The 26212-nt window shown below is 41.1% G+C and overlaps 2 protein-coding genes across 2 annotated transcripts in view; one reads left to right on the top strand and one right to left on the bottom strand.

Annotated features, from left to right (window-relative positions):
* Positions 1-12899, top strand: part of ANGPT2 (angiopoietin 2) — a 45726-nt gene extending 32827 nt beyond the window's left edge. The window contains exons 5-9 of the mRNA XM_028722383.2: positions 61-191; positions 4400-4501; positions 5142-5308; positions 8516-8646; positions 12031-12899. Of these exons, the coding sequence (XP_028578216.2) occupies positions 61-191; positions 4400-4501; positions 5142-5308; positions 8516-8646; positions 12031-12191 (692 nt within the window). The 3' untranslated portion in view covers positions 12192-12899. The remainder of the gene's footprint in view (positions 1-60; positions 192-4399; positions 4502-5141; positions 5309-8515; positions 8647-12030) is intronic.
* Positions 1-26212, bottom strand: part of MCPH1 (microcephalin 1) — a 105847-nt gene that overhangs the window by 66841 nt on the left and 12794 nt on the right. Inside the window, exons 9-12 of the mRNA XM_077925341.1 lie at positions 21655-21764; positions 21013-21050; positions 19021-19183; positions 13388-13465 (exon numbers count right to left, since the gene is read on the bottom strand). Of these exons, the coding sequence (XP_077781467.1) occupies positions 13388-13465; positions 19021-19183; positions 21013-21050; positions 21655-21764 (389 nt within the window). The remainder of the gene's footprint in view (positions 1-13387; positions 13466-19020; positions 19184-21012; positions 21051-21654; positions 21765-26212) is intronic.

Raw genomic sequence — 26212 nt, 5'->3', positions numbered from 1 at the left:
ATGGTCAGGGGTACCTTTACCCTTTATGTTATATGCTTAATACGTGTACTTGCTTTCCAGCATCCAATAATGCTCTGGAGACTGGAGGAGAACACATCACTTTCAAGGACTGTGCTGATGCATTCAAAGCAGGACTGACAACCAGTGGCGTCTACACATTAACAGTGCCAAACACAGGAGATGCGAAAAAGGTAAAACATTCTCTTGATTAAATTTAGGCAGGATCAGATCCTGCTTCAATATATTTTTAAAAATATCATTGTGTCAGTTTTAAGTACTTTTAAGCTCGACATGAAACTCCGCTTTCCAACTTAGAAAAGGAAAATGCAACAACAGCAGTACAGTCTTATGAAAGAGTGCTAAGAATGCTTTCCGTGTCCATCCTTATGTAGATCAACAGTCTGGAGACTGTCCAGTTGCAAACTTTGTTGACCATTATGATGTATAGTTGTCCCCATCTAATTGTTCTTCAGTAGCTAGATTAATGGCCCCACGCCTTCTGCAAATTCTCAACACAACCACATTCATACACTGAAGGAGGCCAAGAAGCTGAGGAACAAACAAATTAAGAAAACATGGGAAGGGGAAATACTCCCTCAATAGCTTTATGCACCTCACCATTTCATAGTGAAACAAGAGTCTTGACAGGAGTGCCAGACATGTCAGCCGGAAAATCCCCCAGAGCATTCAGGAATCTGTCAGATACCAGCAGTCTTCAAAAGCAGACTGGGTCCCACATACTTGAAGATTTAGCCCAAACCATACCAGAGAGTGGTCTGTCTGAGGGCCTTCTGGCAGTACCCTCACTGCAAGAAGTGAAGCCACAGGGAACCAGGCAGAGGGCCTTCTCGGTAGTGGTGCCCGCCCTGTGGAACACCTTCCCATCAGATTTCAAGGAGATAACTATACAACTTTTAGAAGACATGCAAAGGCATCAAACATAACGTTTGATTTTTTTTATATCTGTTGGAAGCTGCTTAGCGTGGCTGGGGCAACTGAGTCAGATGGGCAGAGTACAAATAATAAAATGATGATGATGATGACAATGGATTCATAGTGAACACACACAGAATCAACAGAGTATTTCCATTCTGCTCTGTGGCAAAGACGAGGTTGAGGGTATGACCAGTTACATGTATTGGACCACTGATGTATTGAAAAAGCCGCATAGCTATCGTGGAGGCCATGAAGTCCTGAGATGACCCATTTGAGGCAGTTTTGGTATGGATATAGATGCCTCCCCCACCCTCAACAACACTGTGAAAGGGTTCTCCAACCCCAACGCTGAACCTACCTCTGCCAGCTTGGTCAGGGAGATTGTAGAGCAGTTGGGTGGACAGTACACTAGAAACATCTGGTCCACATTGGCTCTCACTGCGTCAAACATAAACCACTTTTAGCACTGCAGTTTCAATATTCTGCACTTGGATATCTGCTCAGTTTTGTAAGTGACTTCAATAGCCTTCTCAGTATCTTACACGTCAGTCAACAGGCTTGTGGTGGAACATGTCAGCTCTACATATTTCAAGTAATCGTCAGGTTTCTGCATACCACTGTTTTACTATGTTTCTGTAAAGAGCTCTTTTTTAAAAAAGCAAAACAAAACACCCACCCAAAATCAGGGTCATTGTTAGGCCAGTAATTAGGCAGTATGATTGATGATGCTATTTTTATTCCCAGACCTGCTACATAGAATACAATGATTATAGTGTTTAGACTTCATCATACTGACTCTTATTTGCAGAAGTAGTTTAATGGATTATCACAGCCTTAGGAGTGCAATCCATCAAACACTATTATTGCACTGCCTTCATTCATTTCAGTGCAGTTTACATGGAGCCACCTATAGCACCCCTTGGAAATTGAAGTTTTGCAGAAGCAGTCCTGGTGGGTATCACTGCATATGGAAGCTGCAGAATTGCTACCATTACATCAATAGAGAAAATATGGGTGACATTTTTGTAGGCTGGGATAGATGTCCAAATTATTATCTCAAACTGCCATTTATTTCAGAGGTTATTGATGTTATTTTACTTACTTTGTGAGCGGTGACACAGAATTGCCTTTCATTTGTTAGACTCTGGCTGTTTGTGTTTTGATCTTTTTCCTCTCGGCGTTTATTCTGTTTTGATCTTTTTCCTCTCGATGCTGACTCTAAATTCTCAAGAGACTTATAAACACTGCTGCACAATGTATTTTACTGGGCTTGTTTTCCCCCCTGCAAGCTTTCATTGGAAAGCACAGTGTAAAACTGACATGCTAAAAACTGACAAGGCAAAAAACCACTGTACTGTTGTTAGAAGTGATCTCATTTCTCCCCTATCTTAAGAAACAATAATCATTTAAGAGGGCCATATTATATTTACCTACTACATGCAACTGAAAAATAGCTTGAGGCAGGTTAGTGGGACCCCAAAGAAATATCACACCATCATGCCACACCACAAACAGCAGAAGTTTCAAAAACTCTTTGCTTGGTGCCAGGGAGGGCTACTGTTTGAAAAGCACATAGCCAAAATCCCATTGAGCACGTGGTTCTTTAGATTCTAACTTTGGCCTCCCGTTTCATGGAAATTCTATACATTCTGTTGCCAAAATGTTCTCTGTGCACTTCAATGATTTTGTGAATCCTATGGTTGTTTACTCTTTCAGTGCAACACCCATTTGGAAAACCCTTGCCCTTTTAAATACTAAATTACGCCTTTTAGTAGCCGAAACGTTCAAACCAATTCTGTTGAGGAAACTGAAGGGCCATAGTAAATAACCTCCTGAACTAGAATTAGTCATGCATTTTTGAAGGGGATGCATTCCATCTACCACGATCTACCTAATCCAATCCTTAATTATATGGGCTTCTGTCCATTAATAATGCTCCTTAGTTTTCAGCTTTATGTAGGTCTCCCCCAGAGCAACAAAGAAAGGCCTTCAAAAACAAAACGAAAACAGAAGTGTTTTGGAAACCAAAATTGGCAGCAAAATACAGGATCTGATGGAAGGAGACTTTAGCTAACATTTTAACCATTTCAGGAATATGGTTTCATTGCAACACAATCTGCAGCCCTACAGATGCCAACTCCCATCAGCCTCAGCCAACAAAGCTAATGGACAGGTAGGATAGGAATTGTAGTGCAGCAACAAGTTTCCTTTGCCTATCTGTTGGAGAGGCCTCTGTGAATTCATGAATCTCTAAGTTTCATGAAACCTCTGCATCAGACTAGATCAGGCATAGGCAAACTCGGCCCTCCAGATGTTTTGGGACTGCAACTCCCATCACCCCTAGCTAACAGGACCAGCGGTCTGGGATGATGGGAATTGTAGTCCCAAAACATCTGGAGAGCCAAGTTTGCCTATGCCTGGACTAGATGGTTAGCATAGGCAGTTTTAAGGGCAATAATGGAGACCAATAAGGAAAATAATGGCGGCAAGTTGTTGTTGTTGTTGTTGTTTAGTCGTTTAGTCATGTCCGACTCTTCGTGACCCATAGACCAGAGCACGCCAGGCACTCCTGTCTTCCACTGCCTCCCGCAGTTTGGTCAAACTCATGCTGGTAGCTTCAAGAACACTGTCCAACCATCTCGTCCTCTGTCATCCCCTTCTCCTTGTGCCCTCAATCTTTCCCAACATCAGGGTCTTTTCCAGGGAGTTGTCTCTTCTCATGAGGTGGCCAAAGTATTGCAGCCTTAGCTTCAGGATCTGTCCTTCCAGTGAGCACTCAGGGCTGATTTCCTTCAGAATGGAGAGGTTTGATCTTCTTGCAGTCCATGGGACTCTCAAGAGTCTCCTCCAGCACCATAATTCAAAAGCATCAATTCTTCGGCGATCAGCTTTCTTTATGGTCCAGCTCTCACTTCCATACATCACTACTGCTTGCTTTCTACTTGCCAGTAATGGCGGCAAGTAGAAAGCAACACTTCCCCTTCAACTTTCAAATGAACGATTGATACGACAGGGACCGTTTATTTGTGTACAACTAGTGCAGGAGCACTTTGGACTTGTCCCCTGCATGCTCAGGGCAGTTTTTCTCCCTCCACAGCATCCTTGAGTTCATACTTGTTATCTATCTTGCTGGATTAAGGTAAAAACGTTTGCATAGCAAGCAGCTCATTTTAGTTATAGAAGTTCACCGGGGACTCTCAGCCTAGCCTACCTCACAGGGTGGTTGTGAGGATTAAAGGATGAGGGGGAAGAACCATGTATGCGCCACCTTGAGCTCTTTGGAATAAAAGTTGGAGTAAAAGCTATTAATACAACAACAACAAAAATGCTATGGAAATGAGCGAGTAAGTGTCTTCCTATTCCCTCCTCCCATTTACAGTAATGCTTTTTTTGCCAGAATTTCTATCAGATAGAATGAATCAAATGAAATGTGAGTAATTTCAATGTTTGTATGTACTGACAGACATACTGTGATATGGAGACCAGCGGAGGAGGTTGGACGATTATTCAGCGACGCTCAGACGGCAAAGTTGACTTTGACCGGACGTGGGCGGAGTACAAAGCGGTAAGGCAGAACTGCCATAATCTTGAACAATTTAACTTCTGAATAGCTTTGATTATAACTGAGGTCACCCACACAATTGGAGGTTATAAGATCTTTCATAGCTCTGGACCTAAGTTCCTTTTAGCCAGAGAAGGCAGGAGGATGAGACTAGGGTCTTCTACAGGCAAACCATAGGCCCAGTAGCTAAGCTCTGGATGTTTAACATGAATTATAAAACTTAGATCTATGTAATAAGGCCTTTTCTTCGGGTGAAACTAGAGCAATCTTACCTGCCTTATGTTACTGCATGAGAGGCATCTGTGTTTTAAAAAGGATTTTTTAGCCCACACATTGGCTATTAACACGGTGATGTTTAATTTATGGTGGGGTTTTTTTAAAAAAATTAATGGATATTTCCACTGGCATTTTGCCCCACAGTTAGCAAGAACAAAGTTCCATTTTGTTTCCAGACTCCTAAGTTTATGTTTGTTGAAATCTACTTTTCAAAAAAATAGAAAGACCCAGAAATTTTGGCATTGCGAAGTGTTTTATGTGATGACAGATTGACAACCGTAACATTTTATTTTTTGGGATGGCGTGACCTGCTGACTTCAGAGTCAAACAAAACTAATACAGTTAAAATGTCCAATTTGGATTACAGGGATTTGGGAATCCTTCTGGGGAGTACTGGCTGGGCAATGAGTTAGTTTCCCAACTAACCAATCAGAAGCAGTATGTTCTTAGAATACAGTTGAAGGACTGGGAAGCAAATGAGGCATATTCCTTATATGAACATTTCTATCTTGCAAACGAAGAACTAAAATACAGGTAAGTCAACGCTGAAAAGAGCTAGACCATTGCTCGTCTATAAACTTAATTGCTACTTTGTTTTTTTAATGTTATAACCATTTGACAAGGAACCAATATATTGACTTGAAAGATAATGGGAAATGGTGAAATGCAATATGCAGCAGAATCCTATACACATGGCCTTTCTGATGTAAGCCCTGTTTTCAACAGAAATTACTCCCCAGTATGCATGTATAGGATTGCAACCCTAAGCTCCTTTTTATTGTTTTGAAGATAGAAGGATGCCTTTTCCCCTGTGGGTGGAAAATCACCTGCCGAGGGGGCATTTTGAGTGGAGAAATGGGCAGGAGGAAGCGTCAAGCAATTCCTCCACTGAAACTCAAAGCCTTCCCAGTTTGGGAAAAAGATACACCTTGTTTGGGCATCAGTCACTGAGTACAGATCACCATAGGATCTTTTCCTTTGCCTTACTAGCTCTGACAGTCAATGAAGAATTCATGGTAATTTATTGTACATACAGTATGTACCATTCTATAATATTCGTTGCACCTCAAAAGGGATGTTTTAGAGTTGGAAAAGGATCAAGAAAGGGGAACCAACATGATTAAGGTGCTAGGGAGACTCCTCTATGAGGAAAGGCTACAACATTTGGGCCATTTTGTTTTAAGAAAAAAAGAAGAAAAGGACACGATAGATTAAGTGTAGAGAAATTGGATAGCAAGAGGTTTTCCCTCTTATAAAACTAGAACCTGAGGTCATTCAATGGAGCTGAATAGTGGAAGAGCCAGGACAGATAAAAGAAAGCAGAGTTAAACGATGGAGTTTGCATCCATCATATGTAGTGATGGCCACCAACATGGATGGCTTTAAAAATGAATAATAATAATAATAATAATTTAATTTATATCCCTCCCATCTGACTGGGTTTCCCCAGCCACTCTGGGCAGCTTACAACACATATAAAAACACAACAAAACATAAAACATTAAAAAACAAAATATCCTATATGAGCAACAAACAAACCAATAAATCAAAAGAAACTAAAAACAACAATAACAATAAACAGTTTACAGTTATGCCCAAATTAAAGTCACTGCCAACCCCAACTAAACATTTAACCAACACCAACCCAACAAAAACAAAACAGAGGAAGCAAAATTAGAACCGTTTAAAACATATTATCCAGTTGCCCCAACCCAAGAGCTGTTCCAGCAACAAATTTGTGGTGTAAGACTATGAGTGGCTACTAGATATGAGGTCTATGTCCTCTGAATGCCAGTTGCTGGGCAGCACAATTGTGAAGAGTGCCGTTGTGCTCATGTCTTTGCATGTAGGCTTCCCAAGGGCATCTGACTGGGCACACTGAGAACAGGGTGCTGGGCTGGACAGACTAGAGTCTGCAGGGCTCTGCTTATATTAAAAAACGAAGTACAAAGAAAGATTTACTAGCAAGGACATTAGTTTTTACTTAGCTACAGCCCACTTAAGCATTCTGTGGGTCACAGCAATATCCTAAAGAAAGCTTTTGTTTCTTCTTCATAAGGAAGCAAAATATCATTCTGACTCGCCAACGTAAATATTTCCTCATCTGAAAATAGTTAGGCTCTACAGCAGGGATTTTTTTTTTTAAAATCAAGGCAATATAATCTTTATAAAGGTAACTTTTGCAAAATGGGTCATTGCCCTTGTCCATTTACATTATTAAAAAGCAATTTCTACAGAACAAGATAGCTGTCTGCAAATATAGGTCCTTTTGAAATGCAACCAAGTTTTTGAGCCACAAAACGTAGTGTTTGAAAACATGTTTCACTTACGAAACATAGATTATTTTGATAGTCAACCTGACGGTGAAGCTATATAGCAACACTACTTGAAAGCAGTTTCTGCTTATCATTTTGAAAACTTTGAAATGCAAAGCAGCTGAGAAAAAGCCAAAATAAACACTGATATAGATTAAATAAAATGGCAGCTGCTGAGGGAATCCAACATAAACTAGCAATGACAGTCTCCCCTAGCCATCCACTGAACATGATCCATATAGCCTGAAAAAGGCTGCATGTACCACCAAGAGTTACATGTCTAGTGATTTCAGCTGTGTACACTTTCCCCAAAAGAAAATATGTAAATCTTGACTGGGAGATGGAGAGACTTGATCCGGACCTCACTGACTGCTGTTGTTCAAGCATCAGTCATTATATGTTGTGCATAGATATTCTAAAGCTCGGTGTATTGTACCTATAAGCCATGATGATACAGGAAGCATTTGGTAGATCTGGCTTTGTCAGACATTAAATGTTTTCAAACACACAGGTGGAATGGTTGCCAGAAAATGGCTTCAGATGTATGTCATCTGAATGCTCAGTGCTGAATCTGAGGCGATGTTCCCACGTTATATATCTGTAGCCATTTGCTGGCTTGCACTCACAGACATTTTCAAATGACAAGTAGGAAAATGTCAAAGGCCTTCACTTCATCAGGGCAATGAGACTGAATTATCAAACTTTGGATACATCCCCTTCAGGTTCTCTGTATTGCTCCTGAGAGAGATCAGACTCCTTTCTGAATAACGTCTTAAATGTTTATAAATGCTAGCATAAAAAATAGACTCTGTTATATAGCAATTGGCTTGAACAGTCTCTTTCTCTCAGAATCTTAAGAGAAGCAGTGGGGGGCTGAGAACTTTTGAAAAATAAGACCACTTCTTGCAGGAATATAAATTGTAAGCTTTCTAATTCCAACTTGGACCTGCAAGGAAGAATACTTTCTGTGCCAAAACACCAGAGCACTAGTGTTATATCCCAGCTGAAGAACTGTATGTTTCAACAGGTCAAGCAATTCCATCAATGTGAATTTGCATACAAAAATTATATTTTGAAGAGGGAAAAACACTTTCTTTGGCTTTAGATCGCGAGCAGAGAACCTGTGGTCCTTCCAGAAGGCTCTGGACTGTAATTCAGTCACAGTTAATATCTATTCAAACCTCTTTGTTGTTTTTGCTAATCTAGTACAACAGTTCAGGAGCAAACAAGGCTATTTCTCTTCCAGAACAACACATTTTGTTGACAAGAAGTTCCTGGCATACTGTGTGCAAAAGACACATAGTAGATCATTAACTGGAGAACAGAACAGGATACTTCTTGGAAAACGCTTCCTTTCCAGCACAGACTTCACCACCACAATTGCTTCAGCATGTATTCGTTTGTTTCCCATTTTGCTTTTCTACAGGATCCACCTTAAAGGAGTTACGGGGACGGCAGGGAAAATAAGCAGCATAAGCCAACCAGGAAATGGTTTTAGCACAAAGGATGCAGACAATGACAAATGCATCTGCAAATGCTCACAAATGCTAACAGGAGGTAAGAGTAGCATTTTCTGCTCACTTCCTATTTTCAGACTCTTCCTATTTCTGCTGGCGCTGAATCGAGCCATAAAAGTAGATTTTGCCATGGTATCTGGGCAAAACCATGAAAAGTCCGAAATGTTGCAATTTGATGGCTTCCACATTTTTCCATTTTGATGCTCACTTTTGAATAAATAGCACATAACCGATTAACCAAAAAGTGGACACATTCAGTTGCCAGGGCTGTGCTCAACAGAACAGCAGTAAGTTCTGGTTTTGCATCGCAGCAGCAAAATACCTGGGACACTGCGATACAACCACTAGGACTTTATGACTGCAAGGGTGCAATCTGCAATGTAGCTTGTCCAAGTCAGATATGCAGACAGACAGAGGAAGTGAAGAAAATATGGGAATGGCGAACAGTCAAATTATCAACTTCCTTCCTTCCTTTTGAACCGGTGTAATGTCACAATACTAGTATGACAGTGTTAACTGACGAAACCTGAGTACAAAGTACTGTGACCTATAGCTAAATTGGACCTTGGGATGCAACATAGAATTAGATAATGGCTGCATTTGGACTAAATGCTCAACCATGGTTTATCATTACAAGACTACACCTAGTCTCACCGGGCTCACATGCTCCCCTTCCTATCTTCTCTTTCTGCAAGGAGGAGATTCAAAAAAAGGTACAGTTTCCATTTTAGGTGTCATTTGAACACTAAATTGTGGTTAATCTTAACTACAGTTAGCAAAAACCAGACAGCCTAATAAACTATGGCTTGGCTTGTTTCCACTAACCATAGTTAATACTGCCCACAGTTTGTGCAGTCTTGCCCGATGTGGACCGGCTGCAGTTAATACTACTAATAAAAAAACCTCTTCCTTGTGGCTACGGGGAAGAGAGCAGAGTGCATGAGCTCAGAGGAGGCTAGGCTAGTTCTCCTAACTCTATAGTTTAGCGTTTCGTTCCAGCGTGCTTGGTGCAGCTGCAGTTAACTCTATGCAGGCACATACTGGGCTCTAAGCGTTTTTGAACTCCTGGATTCCTCCCGATACCTCCAGGATCAGAGACAAATACCGTATTTTTCGCTCTATAGGACGCACCGGACAAAAGGACACACCTTGTTTTATAGGGGGGAGAACAAGAAAAAAAATTCTTCCCCTCTCTGCCCAGCGCCCCTTCAGCGAAGTGGCAGGAGGTGCTGCGCAGAGAGGGGGAGAATTCCCCCCCTTGTTTCCCCCCTCTAAAACAAGGTGCCGTTCAAGGTGCATTCAGTCACCTTCAGGCGGCTACCTTGGAAGCCTGGAGAGCGAGAGGGGGTCGGTGCGCACCGATCCCTCTCGCTCTCCAGGCTTCAGGTTCCTTTCGACCTGCTCTTTGGGGCTGCTGGGGGGAAGCCCACCTCCAGACCCAAAGAGCAGGTTGGGGAGTAGCGGAAAGCGCAGCGGAGAGGCTGCTGCCATAGCCGCGCGCCACCTCTCCAGCCGGGAGAGGGTCGCGGGGCTATGGCAATACCCCCACCTCCCGCAAAAGCCCACAGGAGCTGCATACCCTTTAAGGAGCACGCAGCTCCTGTGGGCTTTTCTATGAGGAGGGAGAAGGGACTGACTGGCCGCGTCAGTCCCTTGTCCCTCCTGAGGAAAAGCCCACAAGAGCCGCGCCGAGCTTGTGTGCGGCTTTTGGGGGCTTTTCCTGCCTGCCTTCCCCCTGCATTCGCTCCATAGGATGCACACACATTTCCCCTTCATTTTTGGAGGGGAAAAAGTGCGTCCTATAGAGTGAAAAATACGGTACTTCTGAATGCCATTTGCTGGGGCATAACAGTAGGAAAGCTCATATCCTGCTTGTGGGATTCCCATAGGCAAGTGGTTGGCCACTGTGGGAAACAGGATATTGAGCTGGATAGGCCTTTGGTCTGATCCAGCAGAGCTGTTCTTATGTTCCTACCACAGGAACTTCACTCTGTAAACACTGCAGCAACTCCTATTACGCATAGTAATAACAATTAGAAATAACTGTGCAGGCCCAGCAAAAGTAACTAGCGCCACTAGGACAGCTCATTTTTTAAACTCACCATTTTTAGATATATCTAGGAACTATAAAACCTAGAGAATGGCAACAGAGGGGATTCTGTTGCCCAGAAGCGGATAAAATTTGCAGGAACGGCATCCTCCTCTGAAGGGATGAATACTTTCCACATAAGAAAAGGATAGCTGCTGTGGTTTTCTTGCAAAAGCAAGCTTCAGGTTCTGGGGTGCCTGAAATAATTCCCTATGGTTTGGGATCAATTTGTATAACAACAGTGTTTATAAGAAAGGTGCCCCTAGAGAAGAAACCTGCTAATAGGTCCAGGGATTTTTGTGTTTGTGGGTCTTTTAAAAAGTTGACTGAGCAGAGAATTAAAAGGGGGCAATCAAATTTGATCCAGTGTGTTGAAGCACTTGATCCAGCACAAGGATCTCAGGAGGAGTGCCAAGAGGGCTACATCATGTTGAACTTGTGCACTAAGATATATGTCTTTGATATAAAGCAGTTCCTGTTCAGCTTACTTAGAATGAGAGTAGCTAGAACAGCAGGTGTCAGGTGTATACGTGTGTATATATATATATATATATATATATATATATATATATATATATAAAAGATATTTATTAAAGTTTCAAGCAATAAAACAAACTTCACAATACAAAGTAAGAAAAAAGAAAAAAAACACCACTCAAAAATCAGAAAAAAACACAGTGAAAAGCCCATAAAAAACAAAACAAAGAAAAAATACATGAAAAGACATAAAAAAGAAAAAAACCAATTTCTTAGATATTATTCTCATAATCCTCTTTCCAGACTCCCTCGCATCTCCCTTTTCTGTGTTCCCTTTTACAGAATCTTATTCAGCAATACCTCACCTTCTTTCAAATCTTATTTCATATTATACATTTCCACTATTATGTCTCCAGTTTTTCCCCATTTTTTCATTTTGTTTAAGTTTGACATAATATTGTTCTGACTTCACCTTTGTTCTGTTGACCATTTTTACATACACCTTTCAACTATATCACTAATACCATATTATCTTTATATCCCGCATCATTCTAACATTCATACAATTTGCAATGCTTTTGCAAGTAGTCTTTAAATTTCTTCCAGTCCTCTTCCACCAGCTCTTCTCCCAGGTCTCGGATTCTGCCAGTCATTTCTGCCAATTCCATATAGTCTATCAGTTGCATCTGCCATTCTTCCAGAGTGGGCAATACACATATACATATATTCTAGTATGTTGTGTACGTGTGATTATTTTAAGATTTATAAAAAAATCTGAGAATCTGTATAAACAACTTGAAAGCAATGCATCTATTATTATTTTTTCACACTCCCTTTCATTTATATTTTTTGAAACAGGATGGTGGTTTGATGCATGCGGTCCTTCCAATCTGAATGGCCTGTACTATCCATTGCGACAGAACACAAACAAATTTAAAGGAATTAAATGGTACTACTGGAAAGGCGCAGGCTACTCTCTCAAGGCCACAACTATGATGATCCGACCAGCAGATTTCTAAAAACATTTGCTCTTTGTATGAAGTGCCTATTGAAATAACTTCAAAATACTATATTTGACAAATATTTTAAGACCACAGATGCAGCTTAACTGGTTTTCCCCCGCCTGGATAACATGCACATATATCCTTCGGGAATCAGCTTGTTTTCAACAGCCACTGAATTTCATCGCAATTAAATGTCAAGCAAGAAGAGGTATCTGATGCAATAATGATTTGGCAAAAGAGAACAATAAAAGGACTCCCAACCAGCTTAAGGTGTTTGTGCATAACTGGAACTGTGAAATACTTCTAGATCATAAACAGAAATTACTTAAGCTTTCGAAGTGATTCTTTATGCCCTTTTACTGAACTTTAATGACTACCTTAAAACAAGGGACACTTATTTGGTCATCTTTATTGTATTCCTATTCCTATCTCATGCCATGGTTGTAATTATGTACATAAGCACATTGTTTTGTAATTACTTCCTGTAGTCTGATTCCTACCATTTGTAATCACATATTTGGGGATATTTGGAAGCCCATACTAGTATATTTAATAAGGATTTGTAAAAAATATTTCTATGCTTTACATCCAGTACCAAGTATATAATAATAGACAACTATTTCCCCCTTTTAATATATCAGATATTTCCATCCGTATTTTAAAAGTCAGAATAGCCCTGCAACACATATTGTGTGGTTAAATATATTTTGTAGGAAAATTGCACTTTTCTTCTTTCCTAGTTCCTTTATGTTTAAATAACACCCAGTAGTTGGGACATTTCTCGGTATTTTGGATGCATTTAAACAACAGCAAACTGTTTCTGCTTTCTCTGAGAATTAAGTACGGATTAGAGCAGGAGTATCGGGACCAGCTTCCCGGGTGAAAGTTGACATTCTGATAACAGATGATTGACAGGAGGGTTGCCTGTCAAAAGCCTTTTCACATTTCCACTTAGGAATCACACCATAAGGGATGTTGTCAGCCCCATGTCTGGTGAATGGGGCGGTTTCATTAGAAATTTTACATGGCTTGAAAGTTTGAATATTCCCGTACTAACAGGCCTTTGTCAAGAGAAGGTAAAGGGGAAGAATTTTTTTTGTCACCATTTGATTGGATATATTGTGAGCACACTTCTGTTGTTGATCCATATTCCAAGATAAAAAATTGACTTATTTCTGAATAAGTTAAAAAGTAAATCATGTATTACTTACTGGGGCTGCAGGGAAATCCACAGAGAGTTCATAGGGTTCTTCAGGCATCCAGTGGCCATATTCAAGAGACCACAACACCTACAAAAAGATCATACTATAATTAGTTGTATTCAGAAACTGAATAGTAGTCTCTATGAATGCATAAATAAAATAAATCAGAAGTTGAGCAGGCGCACTATATTGGGGCTCTATTCCCCATGTCAGATTCTGGAAAGCTATCAGTTAGACATATAGACGTATCATGGCGAAGAAAACATGGCACTATAAATTTTAGTCTACTTAAACTGTTTCTCAGAAGTGATATACTACTGTGCAGTAAGACAAGATGAAAACTTAAAAGTCAAGGAAAAACACTAAGGAAAAGCTCAATGAAGGTTAAGGGTTTCCAAGTCTGTAGATATGGGTCGGACCCACAGTGTTATTTCAGGTGTTTGGGATTTGGGGCATTTTTTTCTTTTCTTTCCTCCCTCTTTAAACAGACGTCCATGCTGCATCACAGACTCCTTTTGAGGTGCCCTCAGTCTGAGAAGCAAATTTGCTGCATTACAAGGCAAACAGCTGTTCAAGAAGCACAACCTCAATGCTCTTTTGAAAATGGAAAGCAACTGCTCATGTCTTCGGATCCCGGCCATTGAGCCCAAGCTCTACTTATTTCTTTTCTAGCACACTGTTCATTCATGATCTCAGGGTGGGCTACAGCATAAGGGGTTAAAACAATACCTTCACTATGAAACAGATAAAACACAACACTTAAAGCAGTCATAAAAAGGTAAAGGTAAAGGACCCCTGACAGTTAAGTCCAGTCACAAACGACTCTGGGGTTGCAGCGCTCATCTCGCTTTACTGGCCGAGGGAGCTGACGTTTGTCCGCAGACAGGTTTTCTGGGTCATGTGGCCAGCATGACTAAGCCGCTTCTGGTGAAACCAGAGCAGTGAACGGAAACGGCATTTACCTTCCCACCAGAGCGGTACCTATTTATCTACTTGTGCTGGTGTGTTTTCGAACTGCTAGGTTGGCAGGAGCAGGGACCGAGCAACGGGAGCTCACTCCATCGCGGGGATTTGAACCGCCGACCTTCCAATTGGCAAGCCCAAGGCTCAGTGATTTACACCACAGTGTCACCCGTAGTCATAGGCAACTCCAAACTTTCTTAAAACTAAGCTACAACTGTGGAATTGAACTCCATCAAACTAAGGCAAAGGCTTGAGGTAAACAAGATTGGTGCCAATTGTACTTCAGCGAGTGAGGTGCCTCAGCAAAGAGGACCGCTGCAAGAGAATACCAAAGTTGATGTTAAAAAACGAGTCTTGTGGCCCTTAGAGGGCAACAAAGGAAGCACAGCATAGCTTTTCATGCACTACAGTGATAAGATGCTGTCTTATTATGGTACTGGATGATCATGAAAGCTAAAGGTGCCACACAACCCCTTGTTGCTTTTGCTGCTGACTAAGCCTGCAGTGCTAAACCCACTTACTTGGGAGTAAGCCCCACTGAAATCAGTAGGATTTACTTCACAGTAGACATGATTACGATTGGGCTGTAACGTGGTTGATGTAGGATTGAGCTGGAAAACGATGTAGCATAGGAACCAAGCTTGCTTGGCTGTTTTGAACAGATCTGATGAAAAATTCAAATATGTCTTATATCGGCTTGCAACTATGCCACTACATAGTGGCATACATTGCAACTATGCCACTAGTCCCATGAGACAGAGAAGTAGAGAGGAACAGTGACTTTTATCTGTGAGGCATTAACTGCGAGTAAAAATCTACTTTCTTGCTACAGACCCAAGCATCTACCAAATTTGTGTTCCTTAGATGCGTGAGTGGCTCCCCTGGATAGCATGTTTGTGGTTCAGCAGCCTATAACTGTGGAAAAGACCTAGTGGAAGTCAGAAAACCTCCTTTGTGTATGGCTTTTTTGGCCCTAAAAAGTCACTCACTTGTAGCTGGTGATCTTTGGATACACGTCTATATTTACCAAGTTTATTGTTTCTCTTATTTGGCAATCTGGTTAGAAAAAGGTTTCGGATGCAAAGCACAGTTGTTGATTTATTTCGGCAATCTGGAGCAATTCAAAACTGTCTCAAGTTATGAAAATTTAATAAAACTTAAGTTTTTTCAAAATATGTATTCTCGGCTCCCACACTACATAGGACACACGTGCAAGGATATGAACAAATAGTTTAGGCTTCCTTGCACCAACTGGCCGTCCTTCCTCAGCTGTAACCTGACTGTAATTACAGTAGCTAACTCCACTGGCAATTTCTGTCTCTCGGTGCTATGCAAAATTAGATAATGTGTGAAACAATAAAACAGACAGCAAAAATCAAAGCCATTCATTGTTAGATCAGTGGTCAGCAGCTGGGGTGTTCATAACAATGATTTAACATGCCCATACCCGGAAGGGCCATTACAAAGAGAGCTGAACAAAAGATCAAAACAAGTGCAGTTGAAAACGGTTCAATGACTTTTTCCACAGGAACAATATGACATCCTCTGTTATGTGTGTCACTTCCGCCACTGGCTTCTATTTAAGAAAAAGACTGGGATGTGTTCTGTCACAAATTTTCACCAATAAAAGATTTAATGCAATTATTGTCTGGTAAGTGAGGGAAGAACATTGCTAACAGCATCCGGTGACTTGCCAAATCTTTGCCAACTCATGGTAATCCTTCTTAAATCAACAAAGGGGTAGCGACTCAGAAGCATTAATGGTTGAATGAAGGCCTCTCAATTGTCTCTGAAAGCTCTTGGAGTAATAATGGACCGTTTCAAACAAAGCAATAAACCATGGTTTAGTGCTAGGCAAAATGCCTGAGTGAATCTTCTGTTTTCTGCAGACCCATCTTGTTTTCGTGAGTGGATAGGGTGACTTTGCTAACATTCAAAGTGACTTTCTCTGCATATAAACCAAAGACCTTGAGTTAGTCTCAATCTCTTGTCCATTTCAAAATATGCTAACTTTAAACCATGGGTTATGAAGCAGGCTTGTTTAATTAAGCCGGCATTTGTGATAAACTACAATCCCCGGTTCACACACAACAAGCAGAAATAAGGAGAAAGTGAAATTAAATACTGGCTCCATCACCAAATTCTTGGAGCTTTTCCCAGGCTCACCCCCCCTTCTTTTCTTTTTCCCCTGTTCCTGGAACTCAAGGGCTCTTCCAGTTTGTCCTACTCAAATACCAGATTATTTTATCTGAGAAGTTTGCAATGCACAGTACACATGACACACAAGTTATCCAGGTCACTTTGAATGTTGCTAATGGAAAGACCATCACTGAGAAAAGAAGATACTTGTGAAATATAACATTTCAAGAGATTCCAGTATGGCTAACGTAACACCAAATAGGGGAAAACAGAAAGCAAACATTAGACAATGCAGTTCAAATCTTCAAAAAACAAGTTGTGTAAAAGTTTTAGTTTAAAAGTACTTATTAATGTACAATTGCAGGCAATGCCATACCTATATTGGTTTTATTTACAGGCCTGATTCAGAAACATCTAGCCAGATATCATTTATTTCAACATGGCTTCAGAAAATATGATCCATCTGGCACAGAAATCCCCTGGCATTAAATGACTTCCTGTTTCTGCAGCTGTATTTGATTCCTTCCCAATCCTGGGACAGTGGGGCTTCAGTTGCCTTTTGCTTATAATCTATTTTTCTTAAAATAACTACATAGTAGTATGTAGAGTTTGAATACTAGTTTACCATTCCTTTGAATGTCTGTGTTTCATCCCATTAGATTTTAAAATAATGTAGAAAATATTTGTAAACCCCTCGCTGTTATTTCTGGAGTTTATTTTTAGGCTGATTTAATGCTGAAAGCAACTCCTATACAGTGAATTGTAAATCTAGATTGAGGTGGGGATCTTTTGGCCTAGCAGGCCAGATCCCTATCTGTCCCAACCTTGTGGGCCAACTTTGACGAGTGAGCAGGATGACCCACCTGTCAATTACCTCATGCCATTGTGATGCCAGAGGATTGACGCCCATCCATCTGACAAAATCCCTTGTGCAGCACTTTCCAAGTGCCCAACAGTCAGTAGTACTGCAGTTCCCAAGAGCCTTTGCCAGCCTTATGTCTTCCTGTGCCAAGCATAGGGCTAGCAAAGCTGATTTCTGCAGGGATCAGCTGCACAATCGAGTTCCCCAAGGGGAACTTGGCCATGCAAGTTGACTCCTCAGGCTTTAATGTCAACTTCATTCCTGCTTTCTGGAAAGACCAGCTGCATGGTCGAGTTCCCCATAGAGAAGTTAACTGCATAGCTGATCCAGCCTGCTCCGCACCTGACATCACATGTGCTGGGTCAAATTTCCCCACCCCACTCTAGATGAATAAAGCATATATTCGTGGTTTAATACAGGCTTCCTCAAACGCAGCCCTCCAGATGTTTTGAGACTACAATTTCCACCATCCCTGACCACTGGTCCTGCTAGCTAGGGATCATGGGAGTTGTAGGCCAAAAACATCTGTAGGGCCGAGGTTGAGGAAGTCTGGTTTAATATGTATGTTCAGTTCAATGTTCACCAAACCATCTGCAGATGTTCAGCAAAAGTTGTAGTACTGGATAGCATCCAGAAAATGGCAAGCAGAAATCTGTTTGTACAATGGAGCTTTCTCACCTCCCTTTCCCCCTTGTAAAGTCAGTCCTGAGGGTTGGGGGGATGATATGATATGATGCATGATATGGGATATGCGACAGAGAGCTGCAGCTATGTGTGTATGTGGAAATTAGAGGCCTCGCCCCTTTTACTCACACAAGGGGCTCCTCCCCAATGTAATAATCTAGCAACAGTCATCAATCACCATATGGGTGGAATCAGTTATTGCTTTAGTTCTGTTTCCTGATTACTTCCTAACAACAGAAAACAAACATCCATCCTAAAATTAATTTCCCTTTGGTTTGGGGTGCAGAATGGCCTGAATCCTTCAGTCTCTGCTGTGTTCCCAATACTCACCCACCCCCAACTCCATGCCTGCAGTTTGGGTTTGCTTTGTGGGAAAAGAAACTCTCAATGGGAACATTGTACATTGACAGAATGCCAAAGAAATGTGGAAATAACAGTGCTTAAGTTCAGAAGTTTGTAAAAGGTAAAGGTACCCCTGCCCGTACGGGCCAGTCTTGACAGACTCTAGGGTTGTGCGCCCATCTCACTCAAGAGGCCGGGGGCCAGCGCTGTCCGGAGACACTTCCGGGTCATGTGGCCAGCGTGACATCGTTGCTCTGGCGAGCCAGAGCCGCACACGGAAACGCCGTTTACCTTCCCGCTATAAAGCGGTCCCTATTTATCTACTTGCACCCGGGGGTGCTTTCGAACTGCTAGGTTGGCAGGCGCTGGGACCGAACAACGGGAGCGCACCCCGCTGCGGGGATTCGAACCGCGACCTTTCAATCGGCAAGCCCTAGGCGCTGAGGCTTTTACCCACAGCGCCACCCGCGTCCCGTTTGTATTGATTGCCTTATGTATGACTGTTGCAAAACCTGAAGCTATCCTGATCATCAGCACACCTGAAACATTTCACGTAATGGAGGATTATGTGTTCATTTAGAAGTAGCTAAAAATATCAAATAGTTAAGGAAAGAGAAGAAGCAATGAATGGATGGCCAGCCATATTACTTACCCATTCGTAACATAGAATCCAACAGCCGCGAGCAATTCCCATCAATATGTTTAAAGTACGACGGGAGCTCCCTGCAATCACATGGCTTGTATTGTCACGCACTTCATTTGAAAACAGAAAGCCTCCCAACTTCTTCACCACCTGAACAACCACATTCTGCTTCCTTCAAAGAGAGATGGAGAGAAGTCCTTAATGCAAGTTAATATGGCTACATAGAATATTTTTGAAATTGTGGATTTTTTAAAATTGCTAAATGCATATCATTACATATCCATAAGCACATATCCATAAGCACTGAAAAAACATCAGCACAAATATGCTGGTCTTGACTTAGGCTGCAAGTCTAAGGACAAGTAAGATTTGGGGGCTCCTGCATAAACATACAGAAGGTTGCACCGCCAGTCATGCTTCTCCACTGACATATGTTTCTCCATACAGGTAATGATTTTTAGGGTTTACATACACAAACTCACAGATATATCCCTAAGAAGCAAAGTATTTCAGAAACCACCACTAGACAGAATGGAAAGTGCAAGTTTGTCAGATGCTCTTTGCTAAGTACGTGGAGAAGTCTTGCTGCGCATCCACATATTATGGGAGCTGCCCTCAACATCTGGCTTATTTGTAGCATCCCTTAGAAAATAGCATGTGTTCTATAGTACCTGTTGCACAAAAGTAACTAAAATAGATTTGTTATGGTGTGTTTTTTTAAAAATTAGAAAACTACAGCAAACTTCAGAGCCCAAAGACCAAAAGTTAGACTCTGTGTATACTTAAATTTCAACTTTCTAATCACATGTTATATTTTCTAGCGGTAGCTTTGCTAGTTATAGCTTGGTGTGCTCAACTCTATACATGGTATCCAGCTAAACAATTCCACTAGCAGAAGCATTTCTGGTTGCATAACGCAACTCCACCCCTTCCCCAGACGCCTTGAGAATCTGTTCCGGAGGATCCAGGGAAGAAGTAGTTCTCTGGTGCTTCTGCTAGCAAAACTGTTTAGTTGAATGCTGCCCTGCTATTCCTACCGTAGTCAACCAAACCTTGCCATTTAAGTTACATAGCCCTGTAATTTGTTGTTTAGTCGTTTAATCGTGTCCGACTCTTCCTGACCCCATGGACCAGAGCACGCCAGGCACTCCTGTCTTCCACAACCTCCCACAGCTTGGTCAAACTCATGTTCGGAGTTTCAAGAACACTGTCCAACCATCTCGTCCTCTGTCGTCCCCTTCTCCTTGTGCCCTCAATCTTTCCCAGCATCAGGGTCTTTCCCAGGGAGTCTTCTCTTCTCATGAGGTGGCCAAAGTATTGGAACCTCAGCTTCAGGATCTGTCCTTCCAGTGAGCACTCAGGGCTGATTTCCTTCAGAATGGATAGGTTTGATCTGCTTGCAGTCCATGGGACTCTCAAGAGTCTCCTCCAGCTCCATAATTCAAAAGCACCAATTCTTCAGCGATCAGCCTTCTTTATGGTCCAGATCTCACTTCCATACATCACTACTGGGAAAACCATGGCTTTAACTATATGGACCTTTGTTGGCAAGGTGATGTCTCTGTAATACTAGTTCTATAATGCTGCCATTATGATCCGATGAAGAGTAACTATGCAAAGGACAGCAAGGACAAGTGCACTAGCTCTGCCCCCTTCCATCACCGTCCCAGTCACCTTCAACCTATAGAGGATGGCTGTCTGAAGAGGGGAGCTTCCTGTATTTGCAAAGGGTTGAAAACGTTCTTCCCCCCATTTGGGAACCCTCATTTCTTTCAGCGTTCCAAAAGAGGTGTGGAGCTTCCACAGATACCAGAAGCTCCCCTCTTCACAAAATCATCATCCATAAGTTGAGTGTGACAGGACAATGATGGAAGGTAAGAGGAACTAGCATTCCACTGACCCGCCTCACAGGTTTACACTTCACTGGCTTGTAACACCTGCCTGGGTCTACAAACCAAGATATAAGCAGGCAGGAATATCATCAAAATATCTAGTACTTACTCAGAAGGCATGCTTGTCATGACCAATGTTCTTGATGGCTACAGGGTTAAGGAAGGAAAGAAGGAAGAGCATGTCAAACAAGTACGAGACATTTCCACCCAGAGTTGTAGTTATCAACCTTCCACTGAAGACATAAAGATGTAAATCATATGAAGATTAAAGTTTCCCCTTACTGGTTATATAGTACCATATATGGAGGTTATGCCAGAAGTATCCAGTAAAAGCAAGATTTTGTTTTGTTTCTGTTCACATAGCCTCTGTTGGGAAGAAAGGTTGAGTGCTGGGCCATGCTCTGAACAGGAACACTTCCATAGGAATACACGGAAACATTTTGCTGCATGCCCCACTGATCAGGCTTAATCATAAAAAGCCTTGCTGTTGATTCCCTGATTCAGTACCCCTTGCCCCTCATGCTAAAACTCACTGTGGAGAGGGCAGGGAAGACAGGAACAATACTGGCACCTCTCTTCCCTGCCCCCCCCCCCCCCCAGGAAGGCAAATATCAGATGGATGGGTGATTTAAGAATGCTACACATGGAAGGAAGTCTTTCTCCAGAGCTGTGTCCCTATAATGCACTTCCTATATGCCTATTTCCATGCATACTGTATGTGTTCCTTGATATTCTGACCAGGCACACTCACCTTTCTGAGTCTCCCGGTACTCATTAATTTCTTACTAGGCTCATTCACTTGGTCACACAAAAATTCACATGAACCATCTTTGACTTCATCCATGGACAAATTGTCACCACCTAGAAACCAAGGTCATTCAAAACAGCAGTAAATAATCTGGAAAAAGGAATAAGATTAGATGCAGCACTGTACATAAAAAACCACCATTTTTGTAGAATGGACATTTTTCAAAATGTGACTGATGCGACTCTTTCAAGCTGTGTAGAATTAAATGCCATGCTATTACAAACTTTCCGTTTGCACCAGCCTTTCAAAGACCCCCCTCTCCCATGCTGTTCTGGGGGTTCTCCCACCCCCAAGTCAATTTCAAGGGGTGAAGGGGTGCACAGAGGAGGGAAGAGCTTCCATTGACAGGGCTCCTTAGGTGAATCCCACCCTGGACCTCCCTCCAAACATATGGGGTTTCCCAATATTATGTAAATTATTTTCATCTTACAGTCTACTATTTTCAGCACAAAATATTTGAAACAAATAGGTGAACCCATTGCTGTTGGTTAAAATGTGGCAAGTTAATAATGTCATTAATGAAAATTATATTTCAATATAATTTAGATTGTTTACAGTACAATCCTATTTCTGTCTCCTCAGAAGTAAGCCCCTTTGAGTTCATATGGACTTACTCCCAGGTGAGTGTGCACAGGACTGCAGCCTTAATGTTGTCTTTTACTTTGCTATATAGACATTATATATACCATATTTGGTATATACAGTATTCATTTAGTACAAACACACTTTCATAAAGCAATTGCGAATTTTTCCATATTATTTTTTCCTGTATAGGTAAAGGTAAAGGGACCCCTGACCATTAGGTCCAGTCGTGGCCGACTCTGGGGTTGCGGCGCTCATCTCGCTTTATTGGCCGAGGGAGCCAGCATACAGCTTCCGGGTCATGTGGCCAGCAAGACTAAGCTGCTTCTGGTGAACGAGAGCAACGCATGGAAACGCTGTTTACCTTCCCGCCAGACTCTACTTGCACTTTGACGTGTTGTTGAACTGCTAGGTTGGCAGGAGCAGGGACCAAGCAACAGGAGCTCACCCCATCGCGGGGATTCGAACCACCAGCCTTCTGATCGCCAAGTCCTAGGCTCTGTGGTTTAACCCACAGCGCCACCCTCGTCCCTATATATTTTCCTGTATATTCACCCACAATTCAAGTGTTCCACAATGCAAATGGTAAATTTAAGAAAAGCTGATATTCAAGACGCCTGTCATCTTTTAATACCAGCGATGATACTAGATAAAAATGAAATATGAACTTCGACTGTATGCATTTTTCTCTTGGCAAAAAAGTTAAGTTTCAGAGCTACTGATATTAAATCTGTGTTTGCATCAATTAGGATAAAGTACAGACTAATGCCACTGAAGTCTCCTTCAAGATGTTCTAGTCCCTAAACAAAGTTACTTTGTCAAATTTTTTTGAGCCAGATTGTGGGTACAAAACCTTATTTTGCTAGATTTTTTTTTACCATACACATTCATGCTTCCTAAGAGGCAAGACCCTTATAGAGTAAGCTCCAGATCCATATACTGTGTTCCTCCTGTATTCTTTGGATTCTAGCCATAGTATTTATTGCCTAGATATCAAGTTTAACTTTTAGCCTTGCCGATTATGAATGTACATGCATTCAGTTGCCCACTCATTCAGGAAACTGTATCATTTGAGGTGAAATGTTTACGACTTTGTGATCAGCGGTTATAGAAACTCCCTGAACATACATTAATGCATTTTCAGGAGTCTACAAATACATCACCGGGGCCTACTGTAAACTTAACTTGAACACCCAGCAGAGAACGTTTCTAGTTAGCATACTTTACTAGAGAAGTATTAAGTTTTTAAAAGAGTCTTGTAAAACAGGGTGGTAGAAAATATCTCTTTCAAAATGGAATGAGGCTGGGTCTTATGCAGAACCTGGTCAAGTCCTGGGTTGCATGAAGAGGATTGCTAGAAGCACCCATTTCCAGTTGCTTCTCCCCTAAAAAATGTTCAGGAACCAAGGCTTTTGGGCGGCTTTGTAGAGCAGGAAGAGAGAAAGCCAAGTTTTACTAATAGAAACTCACTTTGCACTTCATTCTTGAAATAGCAACTTCCATGTGCAACCCCCATGAACGTTTTTATTACTGCTCACCTTGTGAGTTTGAAACAAGGACAGAATGGGAGGTTAACCCTAAATACGAGAGACTTAGATCATCTCGAATATTGGTCTTCAGGCCTGATCCAAGGTGGGTCACAGCAGAAGCACTATCACCATTCAAATATATGGTAAACTATTAAGAAATAGGTCCCCAAATGCATGTTTAGGTTAAAGGTGGATCCTGAGTCTGAAATGGTTGAAGATTCACAATTTAGAAGTTCTAGGACATAAATGATGCTGTAATATGAGGCAGGGTAGGGTTCACTGGATAGTGGAAATAGTAGTACTTATCAACAGCATTTGATAGCAGTAGTATGGCACTTGGTATGGATTTATTATTTATTTTTGAACAATATCCAAAGGGGTAGATATCTTAGTTTGCTGCTACATAACAACAGTCTTGTTGCATCTTAAAACTGAGCAAATTATGGCACATGCTTTTGTGCGCTCGAGACTATTTTTACATCTGAGTGACATTTCTATATTTTCACAAGACTGAAAGATTTCTACCCTATACTTGCATATGTTTAAGGGGACTCAGCCTGCAAAAGCTTATGCCATATTATATTTCCTCATCTTCAAGGTGCCAAAGACAATGGTAACCCCAAAGAGAACCATCAGACAGAGATCCAAATAGCTGCAGATGCATATATGATTAACAACCTTTCTACAGTTCCCTGAGCTGCCTGAAAAAGCTAAGAAACTCCCCTTCTGCATATAAGTGATATCTGATTTAGTGTAAAATGCTGCAGCAAAGTGATGGAGCCATGGTGAATCCATGAAAGTGTCTGGTTATATGCAGAGGGCTCTGGCTTATTAAGCTATGCATGCCTCACTTAAATACCCATGAGGAGGGGCTGTGGAACAAACCCCTCCCATACAATCTGGAGCTTGTGGTTTTACTTAAGTAGTATGGGATGAAAATGCTGCACCGTAGCTCCAATGCTAATAGATTATCATTAGGAAAGGCCTGTACATACATTTGTGAACCAACTCTAAGAAATACTGGATGCGTTTCATTGTATGGTCAAATGATCAAATGTTTATTTAGCATGTTTATTTAACTTGAATTTAGCAAATAAAGCTGTAACTTTGAAAGCTGATCTGTATTATATCTGCAATTGGCATCCATTCATTGTTCTACCTCACATCACTGCTGAAAAATTTGCATTCAGTTTAGACATTAAGAGGAAGGCAGGGTTGTTATTTTCTCCATGCAATGATCAAATTATTCACTCCAAATGTGAGATTTGAATTCTGGCTGATCGTTGACTTCAGAAATCAACACAATGAGGTTTGCTTAGAATACATGTAAAGCAATCTCTCATTATAGCCTGAGCAAGTTTTCTCAGAAGTAAATTCCACTAGCGCCAGTGAAGTATACTTCTTAAACTGGCAATCCCATATAAACATACTTGGGAGCAAGACCCACTGAACTGAACAACACTTGTAATAAATAGAAGACGCTGACTTTTTTTAAAAAAAGCTTGTTCTTTACTAGAATAAATGAATTATTTTACATTTAGTACATTCTTAAATCACTATCTACATCACAGAAACTGAGAGACAAAAGCAATAGATAAACCTGCTTTGAGAATCAAGTAATTTTTGCTGAAAATCTGAAATTGTATTCATTACATATGCCACATTTTTAATAATCATATACATACATTTTTAATCCGTAATAATTCTTTTCAGGGGTTCTTTTTAAAAATTCAATTCACAAAACACATGTAACTGCATATGATTCATTTTCACCAGTTTACCCCCACTTTCACTTGACTAAACAAGACTTCCCATACACAAGAGTGTATATGGACTATACATTGTATTTTGCTTGAAATTATTGAAGTATGCAAGCCCTAAACATTAAATCCTATTTAACATAAAACACATGACCACAAAACAACTTCCACTCACCCAAGCATCAAGGCCTTAAAATCTCAGTAATTCAAAGAATGTGATTCTTACAATAATATAACATACAGTAAATAATATACTTAGGAAGTCAAATGCTGAAGATTCCCCATGATGTATATATCTTTTAAAAAATGGTAACTGCCAAATTTGGTACAGTAATTCGGATTTCTACCATTCAAGAACTCTTGGTGGCATTAGATTTTATAAGAAATTGATTCCACTTTGAAAAACACATTAACTTCATGTAGACAGCAAAACCTCACGGAACCTGCAGAAAGCTCCAGGGGCACAATATTGATGCATCCAAATCCCACCCCCTATTTTGTTGGAGGGTCCACAGGATCAGGCCCTATTTCTGTGCCAGAGCTGGACTGCCGGGCTGGTGGAGTGGATTTTGTAACAAGGAGGTTACAAAAACATTTATGGAGTACTATCAAAAAGCCTCTTATGCTCAC

This window comes from Podarcis muralis, chromosome 3 (genome assembly GCF_964188315.1).
Source record: "Podarcis muralis chromosome 3, rPodMur119.hap1.1, whole genome shotgun sequence".
Lineage (NCBI taxonomy): Eukaryota > Metazoa > Chordata > Lepidosauria > Squamata > Lacertidae > Podarcis > Podarcis muralis.
This window is presented reverse-complemented; position numbering and strand designations above follow the sequence as displayed.